Genomic DNA, 19,586 nt, shown 5'->3' with positions numbered 1-19,586 from the left:
TTAACTGACCACCTTGAAATAAAGTCCCATAACAGCATCTTGTATTTTTCTCTTGGAAACGTGAATAATCAAAATCAACTTGATAAGGCAATTGTTAAGCCAACATTTTCTGGGGGAAGCTCCCTCCTTCTGAAAAACAAACAGAGCTTTAGACCAGGGCAAAAGTACAAATTTTTCAACTTCAATCTTTCCTCTGCTTATTCTTGAATTCCTGTCTAAGTAAAAATTTAAAATTGTATTAATTTCCCTTCTAAACCACCTGTTCCGGCTTCTGCAGAAGTAAAGTCAAAGGAACCTCATGGTCATGTGAGGAAAGAGGATCAGTCCATGTTACCTGGGACAAGCAGGACTGGGACATTCTAGCTAACAAGAGGGAAAATAGTCCATATAGGTATTCCAGGACACTCTGGAGATCATGATAAAGAGAAACCCAATAGAAAAACTCAGTTCAAGTCCAGCAGGTCTTATTAATTCTGGTTCTGTGCCAATAGTGCAGAAGTGCCAGCTGGCCCCCACAGCTATGTGAGTGTCTTTCCCGGTGCTCCAGGTTCTGAAAGGGCTTTGTATGTACCACTGGAGCCAGTGTGGATCTGGCACTGCATCCTGTCTCATGCACTCCTTTAGGACTGGAAGTGCAGATCAGTGATAACATATACCTTGGAGCACTGGTATATGTGGATTGACTTCTTCCAGAGCTTTCCTGGATATGTCTGCACTGCTCTTAGCAGAACTCTGAGTTCCAGCAGAGTGGTGAGGGGCCATCTGACCGCACGGGGAAACCCAGGTTCATTGGATTCCTGCCCCTGGCTGTTGCTGAAGGAAAAGGGCATTTCTAAGCTTGAACTGGTAGTTCATAAACAAATTAGTCATACTTCACTCTTGCAAAATTTTTCTCCTTTTCATATGGAGTAAATCCGAACACTTTGAGGCCAAGTCCACCCTTAGGAATACATTACAAGCTGAAAAAGGACTTTTAATGGAAGAAAATTATATTTTAGCAGCATAAAGGTGCCTAGTCCTTCCCATAAGACTCAGTTTGTGGTGTCAGTGTGCATACATTTTCCTATTTCTATTTCGCAAGAAAAATGCTATTTAAAAATATGAAATTAAGATGTATTTTTCAATGAAAATACAATCCTTACAATTCACTCTGGACCTTGAAATGTTTGGCAAGTATGGAGATAATTCCCTGATCTGGAATTCCTTGGCTAGAGGTGCAAAGCAGTCCTTACTCTGGTCTCCAGAAGGGAGTTACCCCTCTTCTGCACCAGTGCTGAAGGAGGAAAAGCAGACGTGAAGCAGAACAGGCTGCTCAGTGCTGCACCTCACTGAGTTTGGTGAAGCCTGGCAAGCACAACCAGAACTCCATGGCTGAACTGTTCAGGGGGAGTAGAAGTAGGACCTAGTTACTTTTTCCAGGCTTTTATATCCTAGTGGCTGCTGCCACTGTTAAATATGATAAACTCCTATTTGTTCACGTTAGCCGGCCATCAATACTCCCTGTTTGCTGGGCAAGCCCAGGACATTCCCCTCCCCACCTGTCAAATCTGGAGTGTGCTTTGGCACCCTGCCACTGCAGAGCCTCAATGACTTGAGCAGAAACGAGACATCCCAATACTTAAACTGCCTCTGTTTCATGAGCTTTTCTTCCCATCTGTCTGCTTTCAGAAGAAGAAAGTATTTGCTGGTCAGAGAGGTTTTCCACTTGCGCGTCCTTCAGCTTTCCATTACCTCTCCGAGGTTATATGGGGTGCAGGGCTATACACTGTACTGTACTATATGCAGAGGTGTTCAGACTTAATTTATTCCCTTCTCCTGGATAAAGATTATTGCAGCTGTGTGTTTTGGAAAACTATCAATGAAGGGAGTTCAGCTCATACAACACACTTTCAATAGGGTACTGTACTCTATATTTCCAGGTTCTGTTTTAATTACACTTGCATATTACCTTGGAGGAAGCTGAAATCTGGAAAATGTTTTCTCATATACCATGTCTTAAACCTTCCTGACCTTCTGTTTTATACCAAGTACTTTTATGTTTGTGATGAAAACCATATAATATGGGGCAAGGTCTGGGTATTCGGGATAATCTACCAGAGACATGCTGTCAGTCCTTCCTAGCAAAGACTGAGCAATTCTAACTGAGAAATGTCCCCACCATCCCCCACCCCTCCATCTTCCAGCAGTCATTCCTTCTTCCCTCCCTTCACGTGGCTCCTAACAAGAGCCCCATGCTGTAAATAGTGCATGCAGTGGCAGGGAGAGGCTCCTGCTGCTCCGGAGAATCTTGAGGGACGAAGCTACCGGATGGCTCGTGCAGTGCCAGTGTGCTGCCTGTATCCCAGAAAAACAAGGAAAAGGCCCAGCCTCAGCACACACAGGGGCTGTGTCCAGCAGTGCACTCCTACAGCTTCCCAGAGGCCGGTGAGCCAGAGCAGCCCAGGAGCCCTTGAGGTGCCTGAACAGCTCCTCCTGGGCTGCTGGAACAAATGCTGCTCTGGGGTTTCTGTACTGGCTGCAGTGGGCACCACCCAACCACCCAGTATCCAGAATTTAAACCTCCTCAAGACAGCTGGCACTGTGCTGGGAGAGCATGGCATTGGTGAGAGCTCTGGCATGGCATGTACCCCCTGCCAGGAATAAGGGGCTACAAACAGGTTACGAGCAGGTTACAAGCAGGTTTCAGAGGTGCCCTATGGACTCAAAGCAAGAGGTGCAAACCTCCTCCAGTGATCTGAGAGTGTGTGCTTCCCAGGGCTCACAGCAGAACAAAATGTGTAGGAATCAGGTATCTGGTCCAGAGCAGCTTTCAAGCAAATTTTAAATGCATGCCAAAGAGAGCACAGCTTGATTTTCACATCTTTGGGATGTCTGGAGAATGTTCTGGGACAAAGGGAATATGTGTGACTATGTGTGAGCAGCAGAGGGTTTGTCAGTCCCCTGCCCAGCTCTTGAAGCCCAGCACCTCACCATTCCAGAAGCACATATTGCTGCCAGCATCCTTCTTCTATGACTTCTTGAGGAGTTTGCTCCTCCTGGAGGCATGGGATGGTGGCGACCCCTCCAGCCTGGGACCTTGAGCTCTGATCTGGAGCCTAGCACTGACGGGGCTCATAAGGTCCCACCTTCACTCGTCCCAACACCTCACCCTGAAAAGCAAATTAACTTTTACTTCATAATGAATAACAGGAATTACATAAGTCATGTTAAGCAGAGCCTTTTTAGTGGCACTGAACTGATTTTAACTCAGCTGTAAACAAGAATTTTCAACTCTGAGGCAAGAACTTATAAAATGGAAAGCTTTTCATTAGAAAGCAGTGATTATGGAAAAGCAGGGTTGGTCATAATAGAAAGCTGATTCTGAACTGCTAATGTGATGCTGGAGCTGAGAGGGAAAGATGGTGCCCAGACTGTAAAGGTCAAAATCCAGTAAAAGTATAAAATTAGTAGCGCCTCTGTGGCATTGATGAGACTGTTACTGCAACATTAAATGAGTTCTGGTGTTTACATACTAAAAGTATTTGGAGAAGTGAGAGCTTAAAGGAAAAAAACCCAAGAAGAGAAAATCTGGTAACAGAGGTGCACAGCAAAAGCAGAACAAAGTCAATCTACCTCTTCTACAGAAATTAGGAGAAAAACATTCATCACAGTCTGCACAGGTAGAACCATGCCCATGGGAGTAAGTTTTTTCATGCTGCAGACAAAGAAGCCAATTCAGTAATTCAAAGTGGAAACTGGACAGTAAGTAGAAATAGCTGCTTATTAAAAAATGAAGTGCTAATATTCCCAGAATTAGCTTAGAGCTGAATGTGGTGAGCTTTTTAAAACTTTAGGTCCTTAAATCAATCCTGGGTCTCTCTTTCCAAATATGTAATACCCAGCTATTATATAGCGTCATTTAATTCCACAGAACTCTAAAAATAGGCTTTTTAAAAAAAATAGATGGGAAAAGAGACACCACATCAGACAGCCATGCTCCTCTAACAGGACAGTGGCCAACCCCTGGTAAGTACTGGTTTGAGCCATGATGTCCCATTCTACCAGTTTACTCCAAGTTTTGGGCTTCATATGGAAGAATAGTTTTGCAGAGTTAGACCATGGACCCCATGGAACTCATCTTCTATAGGGAACAGCAGATCCCTATAAAGAAAATAAAGACAGGACAAATGTGCAGCAAGGGGTTTTTGGCAGAGCTTTTGAACTTCCAGCTGCCAGGGACTCAGAAAGTCCCATGGACTCATGGTCAGCAGCTTTTCATGGATTTTTCTTCCTTTTTTTTTTTTTTTTTTTTTTTAAAAAGTATATAAATTTTAGCACCCCAACCAGGGTGTGCTCAGGAGTTCTGCAGCTGGGCTACCCTGATGGTATCAGTGTGTTTCTGCTTCCTTCAAGCCTGTCCTGAGCCACTATCATTTGGTATACTGCTTGTTCCCAGTTCACATTCTTAGTCCTCACCACTTTTCTCTCTTGCCCCAGTCACCTTTCACTGAAGGTCTCCAGTCTCATTACTTCTCTTACAGAAGTACTGTTCCATACTTGCTATCCTTCTTACTGCCCTTCTCCAGATCTTTTGTATCCCAAAGTGTTTCAGTGTGTAGTGGCTGCATATTGTCTTCTCATTTATTCTCTATTTCCCTCTCAGTCATTCCTAAAGTTATTTTTGCTTCCTTGATTGCTGTAAAAACTGAACAGACACTTCAGGGACTGAGAAATAAAATTTTTCACCTGTGGTAAGCTGAGCTCATCAGGCCAAATGGTCCTCATTGTTCTTCTTGTCCTTATCGCCTGCAAATTAAATTGCCATCCTTCAACCACATTATTAGATTCAGTCAGCATCAACAGCCCTATAATTTGCTTATGATTGCCAGTTCAGAACAGTCACCCTTTAAAGTACTGAATTGAGTTCCTTTTCTCTTGAGATTCCCAGACATCTGGAATTTCCTCCAAATCCCAAGATTTATTAAAAATCAGTAGGCTTACTGGTACAGGTTAAATGATTTAAAACTCTGACAATGCCAGCACATGCTCCTCATCACTTTCTTTTCTTAATGGCATGGGGAATATTTCATTACTGTTGCAAGAAGTGAATTATTTCTTACGGCTTTTTCTCTTACCAAAAATATAATGTTTTGAGAGACAGATAGCCCCAGTGTGTTTTGAGATAAAGAGCAGGTAATTTTTCTAGAATTCCAAATAATCAATTTGTGTTTAAAATTTGTGTACCACTAAAAGATTCCATCTTTTATTTTCTGGAGCTTACTGATCAAATATTATTATGCCAGTTCCTCAAGTCCTTTTTTTCTCCCCTGTCTCCTTCCTCACACTCAGTGCTTCTCGCCTGTCTCTTGACTGATCCAGCAGCTGTTCTCACAATGCTCCTGAACCACCAGGTTGTCTGTAACCAGCTGTTTATCTGAGAACACAGGAAGAATCAATCAAATTTGGGAACATGTGCTTTAAGTCCTTCCTCGAGATCAGATCAGCTATTCCCCAGGCAGTGTGCAGGGTTAGGTGTCTGTCTCACCCCTGCTGTGCAATCTGTCCAGCTTCATGCTTGTGGGGCACAGGCAGGAATGTGACTTTCCCAGCAGCAGTAGGAGACATGGGGAGCTCCCCCTCCTGGTGCCTCCAGCCAGGGAGAAGTGCAGCAGGGAAAAAGAACTGGGCCCAAGCTCTCATCACCTTGGCAAGTAAAAAAACCTCCCAACAAACCCAGGTATTTCTGGGTTTAATAGGAGCCTGTCCACTCCCTTTTTTTCCTGGACAGTACAATCCTCTCATGCCTGCAGCCGAATCTCAACAGGACAGAGGAACCCAAATACCGGTACCTGTCCCCAGCCAGGAGGCTCATTTGGGACACCACGCCTGGTGTCACTCACCAGCTCCTGCTCAGCACAGACACTTCAGCTCACTCTCCCAGGCCCTGGCTATTCACTCTTGCTGTTGGGAAAGCTGCTTACTTTAGTGCTCTTAATCAGCTGCTGGAGTCAAGGGCTGCTGAGAAAAGCACAAAAATGCCAAAGTTAAGCAGTTTGTAAAGTCCAGAGCTACCTTTAACCCCAGGCTGCACATGGCTAGGAGAAGATAAACTGCTTGTTCCTGGGGCCCAGCAATGACATCTGTGATCCACCTGAAAGTCTCATAAATGAAAGTCCCTCATCATCCAGGCTCAGGTTTCTAACCTCTGTTGGTTTGGACTCCAACAACAGCACACATGGCCACAGTCAGTGTTGTGGAAAAGTTACTGCTGTTCCTGTCGGTTCAAAGCCACTGTCAGAAGTTATTTGCCTCTGCTGAGCTTCTGAAGTATTGTACCAGGAAAATGCAGCCAGCAGGACCAGGGCAGGGATCATCCTCTGGTGATGGGCACTGGTGAGGCTGCACCTTGAATCCTGGGACCCAGTTCTGGGTCCTTCATGACAAGAAAGACATAGAGGGGCTGGAGCGTCCAGAGAAGGGCAGTGAAGCTGGGGAAGGGTCTGGAGCACGGGTGTCATGAGAAGAAGCTGAGAGAGCTGGGTGGGCTCAGCCTGGAGAAAAGGAGACTAAGGAGGGAAGGAAATTGTTGCCCAGTGGGGGTTGGTCTCTTCAACCAGATAACAAGTGTCAGGACAAGAGAAAACAGCCTCAAGTTATGCCAGAGGAGGTTTAGGTTGGATATTGAGGTCAATTTTTTCATGGAAAGGGTGGTCAGTCATTGAACAGGCTGCCCATGGCTGTGGTGGAGTCACTGTCCCTGGAGGTGCTCAAAAACGTGTGGATCTGGCACCTGGGGACATGGGTTAGTGGTAAACCTGGTAATCCTGGGTTGAGGGCTGGACTCCATGATCTTGGAGGTCTTTTCGAACCCTAATGATTATATGATCCCTGAGCCTGTTCATGCTCTAAACCTTCAGCAGCTTCTGGGCTAGAGCTCTCAGGAAAGCCCTGGAAGCCTCTAGCATGAGAAGGACAGGCAAAGTGCTAAGAAAGAATTACTTGCACCAATAATGGGTTTTTTTCTTGTAGACACATAGAAAGAATCATAGAATCATTTAAGTTGGAATGGACATCTGAGATCATTGAGTCCAACCTTTGACTGATCACTACCTTGTCAACTGAAGCACAGCACTGTCACATCCAGTTGTTTCTTCAACACCTCCAGGGATGGTGACACCACCATCTATCTGGGCAGCCCCTGCCAATGCGTGACAACTCCTTCTGTGAAGAAATTCTTCCTGTTGGCCAATCTGAACCTCCCCTGGGGCACCTTGAGTCTGTGTCCTCTTGTCCTGGTGTTTCTCACCTGGGATGTGTCTGCTCCCCCAGCAGCACTGCCACCCACCCAGCTTGTGTACACTTGGAGGTGCATCCCCTTCACAGTTGCTCCTGCATTTGCTCCACCTTATTATTCAGTCTTTCACCCAGTCGTGAAAGCCCCTGCTGCTGTGGGGGCTGCCTGTGTCCCCCTGAGAGCCACTTGTCCCCAGTTCCTCTCTCCCAGGCCACATTCCCTTAGAGCACCTCCTCCTGCTTCTCCCCTCACTGCCTTTAGCCCTTTAATCCTCCCTAGCTGGGTTCCTGTAACCCAGTCACCAACCCTATGAGTTAATGACTTCTTTGCCATCTGAAGTTTATGAGTCTTGTTTCACCTTTGCAGAAAAGAGAGCTGTGGGGAAGACATCCATCCCTTTCTCTCAGCATGGGGAGGACCCAAGTTGTGTTCCTCTTCTAAGAGTTCTGGAGAAAGATTAATGTTTTGAAGACATTTACATGAGCAAACAGAAATGAGTCTGGTTTTATCGGTTAAAGCCTTATTTCTGACTTTATGCCACAATCAATGGCATTGTGTAAAAACAGCCAGATGGAAAATGGATGTGCAGAAGCAGTACCTTCGTATAATTCAATTTAATTAGTTTAATGGCATTTCTCTGGCAGTATGATGGGCAGAGGCTGCTTAGCCTGGATTCTTGGATGGCAAAGTATAGCTTAAGATGTTATATCGAAGAGATTCTAAGGGAAGAAAACAGTGAAAAGAACATTTGCTGTCCCCTAGCAGAGGGTTAGCCAATTAATCACTGTTATTGTTGACTAAGTCATTTTTTCTTGACAGCTGTGCCCTTCAAAATGACATCAGGGGAAACTGAATCCATTTGCATTACTTCAGCTGGCCAAATCACTGTAGAAAGTTGAAACTAGTTCTGAAAAAAAACAACGAGGAAAACAGGGACATCAGTGAACTCTGAATGACAGAATAAATGGGCTATTCTGAGTACTCAGCAAAGTTCATTTACTGCTCTGTATTTACTATTTCTCAAAAAAATTTAAGATTATTGTTTATTGAATTTGTTGAGAAGCAATGAAATCTCCTGCAATTTTATTTTTAAATATCATTTTGCTACCCAACAGCAATAGTAAATCCATAAAATAACACGATCGACTAGGACTATGAAGTAAAAAAAAAAATATTGTTTGCTTTGTACATTCTTACTAGTCTTGGCTAAGATGTTATAAAAGCAGTATCTTTTAACACCTTTTATTATACAAGGGTCAAGGGGTTTTTATGTTTCTTAAAGAAAGCTTCAAATAGCCCACATAGTGGGCTCCTGCATCTTTCATATGGCTGCTGTATAAACAAGGCCATTTTACACAGGAAATGACATAACCATGTAAAAGTGTACATGGAGTTTAGGCACATATTCAAACACTAATGGGAATGCATTGTTTTCAATGGCATACTTTTATGTTTACCTATTGAGCTTAGTACCCATTTTTTAGCCAAATACAACAAAAATTATCCACACATACCTGTCTTATAGTGTACTGTTTATTTGAAATTTGGACCTTCACAAAGACTCTCATGGGACAGATAATGACCTTAAAAAGTAAATACAAGTGAGGCATTCTCAGTGAGAGAGTGAAACCTGCCATCATAAAGGTGGAAAGCTAAACTTTTAACCTGTATTGCTTTACAGCTCAGGTTTCTGCCATCCAGTTGCTCACACCAACTCACCCATGGGAAGAAAGTCATAACAATAATTTAGGGTGTCTATCTTTGCACATTATATAATTACCTGGCTAAAGAAAGTGGTGCCAAATTCCTACAGTCATAGAATCACAGAATCACTCAGGTTGGAAAAGACTTCCACTAAACCACATCACCAAATGTCACATTTGCTTGTTTGTGGAACACTTCCAGGGATGGTGACTCCACCACTTCCTTGGCCAATGTCAAGATTCCCTGTTTCTCTCCAGTTTCTGTGCTGAGTGTCAACTCCAGGGTGTGCCTTATTCCCAAGCCCCTGCATTTGGAGGGGAATGAAGATTGAGTGAACCCTGCCTGGGTCTTTCTTTTGTGCTGATCCGTGCCATTCATGTACTTTGGGAAACTTCAATGCCTGTTTCTGTTCACATGCCAGGTAACTCAAACTGCAGATTGCTGTGTAAAGTCTTGACAAGATTGGCAACAATTTGTGAGAAGACAGAAGTTTGTGCCAGGGGATTCCAATGCCTCCAACAGTGTACCAATAAAGCACCTATAGGCTAGTACACATTTACACCATGGAGAAAGTCAGTAGAGCATTCCAGAATAAAATAGTGTTGAACTGCAATTCCCAGACTTATCGAACAATTTCACAATATAAATGCAAAAAGACACTCTGGACATGACAATACTGGTTTATAACTAATGGTATAAACCAGAATAATCAATTTGAGACCTAAAAGTGGAAAAACCCTACCCTATTCCTATGCCCACAATTATAAACTCCTTGTTTTGAGCTGACCCAAACTTGAGCAGTGCCAGGGCTGTCCCTTCTGGATGCCACCACATTTGAGAGACCAGCCAAGCAAACTGAATGTCATGTTACCTCCTAATCCATACACTTGGGCTTAAACTGCTTCTGTTTTGGCCAAACCCATTTCTGAAGCAGTAATAATCCATTATGATTTCAGCATTTTACTGTCTGTAGTTTCAAATTTGTTTAATCTGATATTACAGACCTACTGGTGTTTTTTTTTTTTAATTTTCCTTTCTAACTCCCATCAAGCAGAATGTAGGCTTTTGAATGATTAGCAAAGGGTGTTTTTTAAGGCTTTAATTTGTCAGTATTTCTTTTAATTTTTCCTCAGATCATACTGTTTGCTTTGGGATTATTGCAAAACCTTGGCATATTTTTCCATTTAGGTGCTGATACATCCTCAATTTAAATACCATTTCCTTGAGTCTTTAGCTTGCTTTATTCATGCATTGAAAAAGTCATACAAGGACAGCAAGAAAGAACCTCAGAGAGGTTAACACCTTAGGTTTTAGAAACTTGCTATCATGACCAACCTCACCAGGACTCTTAGACTGGTCACCAGCTCTGCAGTGTGAACCAAACAGGAACTGCCCTTGTCAGATTTACAAGCTATCATGCCTTGCGTGTAACACCAGTGCTCCCGTCCACAGTTGTTACAGCACTTGATGAATCCAGGTGGTACTGAAGCAAACTGCCCCATGCAGGCACGCCTAATCCCAGGAGTTAACTTGTCTTAATTTAGATTTGCTTCAAGTGTATTTAAATAGGCAGTATTTGCTATTTTAAACTGATCACCCTGAGCCATTGAGGAACGTGCCTGTGTGGTTAATGACAGGCATGGCACAGCTGTGTGTCACACATCAGAGCAGATTTCCTTGGGAATGTGGAAACAGCATTCCCAGAGAGTGGGAGCAGCACTTGCCTAAGGAAGAAAGGAGACAACCCTTTGTCATGGTCATCTGGCAAACCTCTCCAGGAGATAGCTGGAGCCAGTGCTAGAGGAAGTTGCAAACACACCTGAGAACAGCCAGGAGCAGGAAAAGAACTGCTTGAGCAGATTGGGGGAAAAAAAAGCCTGAGCTGCTCTCCTGGCTTGGGACTTGTCAGGGGAATGTTTTGCCTCCTGCTGTGGCAATGGTAAAAATCAGCGGTACCTAAATCAGCTTTTAGTAAATCTTAGATTTGTAGTTTTGAAAGACTGGCTGGTGATGAGCAGTTAGTGCTGGGGTCAGTAACTTCTGTGCCCAGCCTAAGGCTCCATGAGGATGAGGAGGAGCAGGACCTGGGAAGGGCGCACTGAGACTCCAGAAGGGAGATGCAGAATTCCTGTGGGCAGCCCTGACCCACCAAAAAGACCCATAAAATGCCCAAATTTCTCACACACTTGTTACAAAGTAGCTTCAAGTGCTTGTCATTCTAAGTGCCTGCTGCCCTGCACGCTGGGGATTCAGCCGCAAGCGCAGTTTTGTGGTCCCCAGGTTTGCAGCAGTCAAGCAGTCCCTGCAGGCAGGAAAACCAGGCAGTGTCAGTCTCTGCAGGCAGGAATGATGGCACTGAGGAAATCCCATAGACCAAAGCTCCCTGCAGGGCCGTTCTGCATCCCTGAGCTGCAGGTGAGGGCACAGGGCAGGTCACCTGCACAGGGGTCCCCCAGGTGTCTGGGAGCAAGGCTGCTTATCCAGGTACATTAATCTGGTTAAAGGCTGAGCTGCCCAGAGAGTGCAGGAGGAAGGGCAGAGCTTTATGTCACTGTTTATGGCCATTGATCAGGAATTTAGGGTTGTATTCTGCTGGTGTGAGCTTTAGTATGTCCAGACTGGGGTAGTGAGCAGAAGGACCTTGGGGACTGTACTCAGCTCCTTGCCTCTATCCACACCTGTGATGCTGTGCAGAACCAGGAAATCTTAGGACTCAATGGTCTAAGCAATATCAAACCCTAGCATTTATATTTTGTACTATTGGTAAACTCCTTCAGTAATTTCTGATGGTTCATAGGACCTTTCTGATCCGTCTGTAGTTGAATATTTGGTACCCACTTTTGTGGATGGAAATATACAGGGTCAATCCCATTTATAATCCATGTCTATAATAGATAAAGGGGATATACAAGCACACAGCCCTTGGAGGATGGAATAAAAGAATACCAAAGCTCTTTTGCAACCATCTGCATAACTCATTTTTGCCCTAGACACATCAAGTCATAGTGTCATTCCCCACCAGATCAAACCAGTCCTTCCTTTCATATCTTTCTTTCAATGTTCCCACAGCTTCTCTCTGTGGCAGCAAAAAACACAAATGTGTTTTGCATACCCCTGGTATTCTGCTGCATGGAAAAGTCCCTTTCACTTGTATTTATTGTACAAAAACATAAAACAATTTCTTAATTGCATTATAATTATGCAGAGTTGGACAGCTAGGCACAATGCAGCACTGTGTCAATAATTTATTACATTTTATGCCATAATTGAACACTTTTACTATGAGCGTTTGAGAACAACTTGGACCTTATACAGACTAATATATTTTGCTACATAATAATGGAAAGGTGGATACTTAAGAAAGATATGTAGCTTGGAGGAAAACATACATGGAAGCAAATAGTTCCTGCATCACCTATCTTCACATAAAACTTAAAACTAAACCAACATATTATATTTAATGACCCCTTTTTATATATGCATAGTTTCAAGAGCTAATCAGAAAGAAATCATATTACAGTGCAACTATTTACACCAAGATGGGGGCACACCAGAACACAACACTTCTCAACATTGGGACTCTTTTCTCACATTTATGAATGGACAAAGCCCAAGGGAATCAGGCAGAAATTCAGTCTCAAGAACAATGTTCAAGGAACAAACAGGTCATATCCACAGCTCACTGATACCATCTCTATCCACTGCCTCGAGGCTAAAAGCAGGAGATCTCAAGGTGTAGAGGTATCATCTTCTCTGTCATGGACTTCACTTAAGAGTCAGTCCTGTGTTGCCAGCGGCACAAGGCCTTAAATCCAGCTGTGTGACAGCATCCAAATGCTACTGAAATATGTCCATGGGGAAAACACAGAAACAGTGGACTTATTGCTACATCCTTGTAAACGTACTTACCCTAGGGGTAAGAAATCTAGTTAACTTTGTTTGATGAGAAATTATGTCCAATGTGTCATATTACCTTTCATAATATATTCACACAAGCAACTGTTCTGCTACCTACAACCACACGACTCCACCACCATGTCCTCATACTGCTTGTAGACCACATTATTTGCAGAGTCAATGAAAAGAATGCTGATGGGGCTCAGCCGGGTTGGGACACAGCAAGTTGGGGGGGTGGATTCGGGATCCATGGAGTTCATTAATGTCTGGATAACTGCGTGGTTGGTGGGCTCCAGGTGGGATCGGAGGGGGAATTCACAGAGCCCTTCGCAGTGATACGCCTCATACTCCAGAGGAGCTATTATCCAGTCATCCCAGCCCATATCCTTAAAATTCACATGGAGGGCTTTTCTGCTACACCTTGCCTTCAGGTTCTTGGTGGGCCTCTTCCCTTGCCGTGTTGCTAGAGGAGCTCTTCTCTTCCTCCTCTGGTTGAATAAGTACTCATAAACAGTTTTGTCATCTTGGCCGGATCTAGCTTTGATTTCATTGAAGAACAAGTCTCTTTTTTTTGTCCTCCCAAACACCAAGAACAGAGCCTTTTCATTGACCTGTCTTCCTGTTCTATTAAATCCCACACTCCTGAGATCAACAGCTCTCCCCCTGTCAAAAGTTTCCAGTTCAAAACACAAATTAGCCAAGTTTTTAAAGTTTCTGAAAAGCTTCCAGATGTCAAACACTTCCCACTTGGGTGTATCAGTGATACTGACAGTCCGAGAGTCCAAGAGCGTTGAGGCTTGTCTGTTTGTAGAGCAACTAAATAATTTTACTTGAGAAGCTTTTCCAGAAGAATGAGACTTCCATGTATCAGAAGGTTTTTTTCTCAATATTCGAAGCTCTGCTCCCAGCAAGCCATCTTTTTCTAATGCACTGATGTCAAAAATATATTTTTGTTTTCTTATAGTTGGTGCTCGCTCATCTAAAAAAAGCACACAGATTTTTAAATGTATATCAAGCACAGACCAATATAACTTAATCAGTTCTTAGTGGTTTTCCTCAAATTTGCTTATAAGCCTTGAAGTTAGCCCACTGAACAGAAAGAGCAATTTTTGTCTAAGGGATCAGCTCCATGCAGGGACTCAGAAGAACTCAGGGACTCACCAGAGAAATGAGTTTCTGCATCCGCCTTGGAGAAATCTCCTTTCTTTCATCAGTGGGAATTTTCTACCTTCAAAGTTGTGATCAGCCACTTGAAAAATAATACTTTTTCAGGGCTGAGCAGTGACAGGACCTATTCACCATTTCTATCCTACTTAAATTACTGAAACAGAGCTTGATAGTAGCCAGGCCTTATGCTGGCTCCAAACATGAGCAAATTTACTCTTAGATGATACAATGGTAAATTAGTTCTCTAAAACCAGCATCCTCAGGAACTGCCAGACACAAGGATAATTGCCTAGTTAACTAAACACCACATAATTCACAATTTTTCAAACTGGGCAGAAAATCGTTCCTTTCATTATCCTGACTTTACATTTGCTTGCTTCAGCTGGTGAGGAATATGGCTGAGCCACCCTTCCAGTGACGTGAAACTAACAGTGCCTTCCAGTGGCAAGCTGGGAACCTGGAGGCAGCACTTGTGAGCAGAGTATCCCCCCTTCCCAGCAGCCAAGCTATTAATGAAGAGATGGCAAACAAGTCCAGTCCTGGTGAGTCTTTCATCACAATTCCTTCACCAGCTGTGTTGCTTCCTTGATCATGACAAAACTCTTACAAATGTCACTGGAAGCAGCAAGGGCCTCCCAAAGCAGGGTGGTGAGGTGAACATCATTCGTTGGGAGGCTGGTTGTTTCTCCTGTGAAATCAGACACTAGCCCAAATTTTCAAAGGTGTTTGGAACAGAAATGGTGAGCTGCAAATTCTGGAGTCCTGGATGTTATTACCCTTGGTAGCCTTGCTGAGCTATGGGCTTCTTGGTGGTACCTGAAAGCTTTAAGCTAGTACAGATATACCCACTCCACAGGATAATGACTTCTGGGTCTGCAGTGTAGTTCCTCACAATTCTACCTTGAACAAACCAGACTGGCCCTTTCATGGTGAAAATTGTGGGGTTTTTTTCACAGAGTAGCTCTATTCTTAGTGTATTATATGTTTTTAGGCACTCTACAGCCTAATGTTAGCTGTTTCCATGAGCTAGTTTCCAGCTAGCTAGAAAGAAAATAAGACAAAAATGCAAAAGATTTTAAACACCTAAGCATGCAAAGACTGACTGATTTTCAACAATATGCATCTAAAATACTTCCTAAATGTTTTCTTTGGCTGCCACACAACCACCTAGTTCTGCCTGTAAATGAGTTTTCCAAGATAAGGCAGGAGGACAAAATCTGCAGCAAAGTTGTGTGATTTCATTTACATTAAATAGAGCTATTTGACTTTACCAAAATATGAATATTTTCTAATACACTCTGCATTTATAAGCACATTAAGGCATCTCTCTCTGTCCACACTCACTCACACACCAGCTCCTTTCTTACCTTGTCCTTTGTCTATAAAGCTGGTTATTGTATTGGCAAGTCCAGCCTCCAGTTTTACACTTCCATTAACACCCTTTCTTTCTGCATCTGAGAGAGTCCTGTACAAAGAGAGCATGTATTCATGTGGCGTTATCGGGGGATGTCGGAAAGTTTCCTTAGCTTCCCTCTGGGTTACAGGCTCTTTAGTCTTTTTGGTTTTGAAAGAATCACTGTCAGTACTGCTTGTGCCAGTTTTTTTCAAAGCCACCTTGCTGCTAAGATTTTGAACCTTTGGAGTCACTGTCCTTACTCCAGAAGGTCTGCTGGGGAGATGTCCTACCTTGCCCTCCGTGGCTGCTGTTCTTGAGGGAACCTTCTTTGAGTCATCGTTCTTGGCCAGCAGAGCTCCAGCCTGAACAGCACTGCTTTTAGTCCTGGCCTTTGAGGTCCCAGCACTGTATCCATGGCTTGCAGTCCTCAGTGTACCTGCCCGTGTGGAGGGATTCCTCTCCTTTCCTTCTGCTTTCAAAAAACCTAGTTTAGATCCTGGATTACCCTGGCCTGCTTCAGAATTACTCAGCGCTCCAGGAACTAGATCCAGAGACAGCCAAGTCAAATGCCAAAGCAGTAAAGTGAGAAAATGCAGGATTTTCATCCTCTGGTCTTCCTCTGAATGCCACTAAAGAAAAAATCAGAAAAGGTTCCTCCAGTTTGGCAGAAGAAAACATGAAAGAAATTAAAAACCAAAGTTAGCAAAAATGGCTTTCGTTTGAGATTAAAACATTTCAAATATTGTTGTTCAATCCTTGTATCCAGTCCCATAGTGGAAATGCTCATGTACTCAGATACGATCTCCCCTGACTTCAGTTAGCAGCTATAAAGAACTTGTTCTTGAAAAGAGAAAGTTTACCACCTCGTTTTCTTCTGTAAAACTGACTGAAAACTTGAAGGAGTCTTGTTTAAATCCAAGGGTTTTTTTTTTTTTTCCAAGAAGGAAGAATGGCGTAATGCTGCCTCTGTGTTAAAAGGTTTTTTTAAAGTTTTGAGTTTTGAATCCTTTCCAGTGAAAATATTTCACACACAGAGACCTGCAGGTGCTCAGAAATCTTTTACAAACCTGAACTCTGGAATTGGAAACGGAATTCCAACAAACCTATTTAATTACTCTCTGATGTCATGCTGTCTAAACTAATTTAACTGCGATATATTTCTTTAAAAAAATCTTCTTTACCCTTTTCATTAGCATGAGTCATACTCTGCCTCATGTGAAACAGCTCCACAGGCTCAAAACTCCAGAGGATGCCTTTTCAAGTGGCAGTATGACCTCTGCCTCAGCCCTCGACGAACTTCACATTTAGACAGGACAAACTGCAAGATCAACAACTGAGAGCTGTCACACAGTCCACTGGACACATACATAAACTAATTTAGAAATAATTCATGTAGCTCTTTTTCCAGAGAACTTTGTCCCCCTGTGACTGAAGGAAGGGCTGTGCTGTAATGCAGGGGCTTAACGAGGGTAACATTTAATTTTACACAAACACAACAGGGCCGTGCCCGCAGTCACTGTATTTTGGCTTATTTATTGCTGTGCTTTAAAAAACCCCCTTGTCAGCCCAGCTGGAGAAGCAGCTCCTGCCGGAGGGGATGCCCCGCGGGGCGGGCGCGGTGCAGCGGGGCAGCAGTGCACCCTGCAGGCAGCCGTCCTCCTCCTTCTCCTCCAGAGCCGCTCGGGAGCTGGAGACAGGCTGAACCCCATCTTTCCTCCCGAGACTGCTGAGCACCAGCCTTTGTTTTAATTTTAAAATGTCCAAAAACTGCTGACACCGGGGTCCCAAGAAGGCTGCAGGTCAAACCCAGTGCTTCTCACGGTCAGGGCTGTCCTGCGGCTTTCAGCCATCCAGAAGAGAGTGTGGAGCAAATGTGTCTTTCATAAGTTGCCAAAAATGAACTGTTCTAAATGAACCTTCGGGAAAAGAGGCATTGGGCTGGACTCAGCAGGGATTACTGGGACCCTTCTCTCATCTTGCACTGATACTAAGCCCAGTCCTTATCCTGCAATTGCTTTTCTTTTAAGATGAAAGGGAAAAGGTACACCACTCTTTAGCTTGTACTGTGTGTGCTGTAGCATTCCCCACCCACCCTGACTAGCATCAGAAACACTGAACAGCTTTCATAAATAACAACCTTCATGACATGAGGAGCTCTGAATGCTTCATTTGTTTTGATGGAGGAACTGAAGGACAGAAGAGTTAAGTAATTTTACAGATGTCACAAATAAGGTAGATTCAAATCATGATCCTCCTGATTTTGATCTAATGGCCCTTCCTCTGATGTCAGTTGTGCTTTTGATATTTCCCTACAAAGTAAAGCAGCTTCTCCTGGGAGTTACCTCTGGTGAAACCATGCCCCAGTAGTCACTCCACACCATCCCATGGCCCTCCCAGCCATGCCATCACTTTGTCCTTCCCATATTGCCCACCTTTCTGCTGGGTGGCGTGCTGTCTCTGGTTCTGCACCATGGGGGTATTGATCAGCTTGTCAGTAAGCCACAAAAGTAGCTAAATGTTGAGCTTCCACTTTTAATCTATCCAGCTTCCAGTTTTCACAATGCTTGTAAGAATTTAATATCCTTAAAAGGGTATTTGCTTTCTCAAACTTGGCTGAGATTTGCAAGTAGATTTAAAAGTTATTTAAGAGATGGACATGAAAGAGCAGGAGGTTGGACAATGTGATTACATTGGCCTTATCTTAGTAAATCAGATTAAAGCATGATCATTCATATGTTCAAAGAATATTTGCATGTCTGAGATTAAAATATCTTAGTGGGCTGGACAGAGCTAAACAGAAAAAAAAGGAAAAGCAAGCAGAAGAAGGCGTGCAAACTAATCTCCCTCTTTAAAAGAGGCTGTCTTGAAGCAAACTCCATCTCAGTGCTTGGAACCACAGGAGCACAGATGCTGTAGAATGCACTGAGCCCCACAGACCCCAGAGTGGAATGCTGACCTTGAACAAGACCCACGGACTTGGGGGTTCCTATAAACTCCCAAAGTGGAGTAATTCCAGCTGTCTTAACTCAAACTCCACTGGGATCTTCAATATGCAGCTAGAAACCTTCCTGCTGGTGAGGCTTTGGATATAGGACACAGTTCCAAGCCTCTCACTGCTCACCACCTGCCAAATTTCTGTGCACCCTCATGTGGCTGATTCATGTAGCCCACCTGTCCTTCTCAACCTGTTCTGTGACAGCAGCTCCTCCCTCACACGGTGTGTGTATGGATTTCAAAAGGGAGGGTCACCCATGTTCCTGCTCCCTGGAAGTGCATTGTCTCCTGCTCTCCAGGTCCTGAGATGGTGCCTACATGAGCTGTGATGCCTTCTCAGACAACCTCAGCAAACCCTTCTGGATGTCCAGCATGGTCTAGAGGAAAGGATCGGTCTGGGGAGCCAGAGGAAGATTTCATAGTGTTGAAAACATTGCCATTCCCTGGGGATGAATGGCTCCACTGGATATGTGATGCCAAGAGTTAGAATTTGTTCTCTGGTGCACACTTGCAGCTGAAGATGCACATGGAAGTCTTCATTCTAGTGACCTATCAGGAATTTCATTGTCCTTTCCCAGGTGGACTAATTTCCAGAAAGGACTTACAGGACTAAGTTAACTCCACATATTAGGCCATTTGCTGTCACCTTGTTTTGCTTATTGAAATTATCATTATGTTTCTGTGAGGATTTAGACCTCTCTACTATAGCTCTTGGGGGACTGTTTTTAAAAGGATGAAGCTATAATTTTAGGAAGGAAAGTAACAGCTCTGTGCTTTTCAAGGGGAAAGATTTACACAAAACTTACAGATGTTATAATTAAAACTGACTTGTCTTGGGCCAGAGCAAAACAAATGTAATGATGTTTCCACTCCCATGTGAAGGTGGCATAATTTTAAAACACTGTGCTACAATGTTGTGATACTGAATTAAAAAGTGGAAGTCCAAAGAAATAATTGTGACATTAGTTTTCAAGAAACTTGGCTACATCTGCAAACAGTAGTGAAGTACAAAGCACAGAATCTTAGAAACATGGAATATCCTGAGTGGGAGTGTTATTTTTGTTTCTTGATTCCACAGATGTACCTAATTCCTTCAACTCTGAATTAAGTAGAATTTTTTTTTCCTGATTTTTGGTACCTTTGCCTGTACCAGTT

General features: G+C 43.5%; 1 protein-coding gene across 1 annotated transcript; it reads right to left on the bottom strand.

Moving 5' to 3' along the window:
• Positions 1–12,451: 12,451 nt before the first annotated feature.
• Positions 12,452–16,042, bottom strand: GDF5 (growth differentiation factor 5). The gene is made up of 2 exons (XM_005533286.3): positions 15,409–16,042; positions 12,452–13,853 (listed from the first exon to the last, which is right to left on the bottom strand). Exons 1-2 carry the CDS (start codon positions 16,040–16,042, stop codon positions 12,985–12,987), a joined length of 1,503 nt encoding a protein of 500 aa, XP_005533343.1. The 3' UTR covers positions 12,452–12,984.
• Between the last annotated feature and the right edge of the window lie 3,544 nt (positions 16,043–19,586).

This window comes from Pseudopodoces humilis, chromosome 19 (genome assembly GCF_049639895.1).
Source record: "Pseudopodoces humilis isolate 2021_Gansu_Grassland_sample_001 chromosome 19, ASM4963989v1, whole genome shotgun sequence".
Classification (NCBI taxonomy): domain Eukaryota; kingdom Metazoa; phylum Chordata; class Aves; order Passeriformes; family Paridae; genus Pseudopodoces; species Pseudopodoces humilis.
Note: the sequence above shows the minus strand (reverse complement) of the source record. Positions and strands in the feature narration are given on the sequence as shown.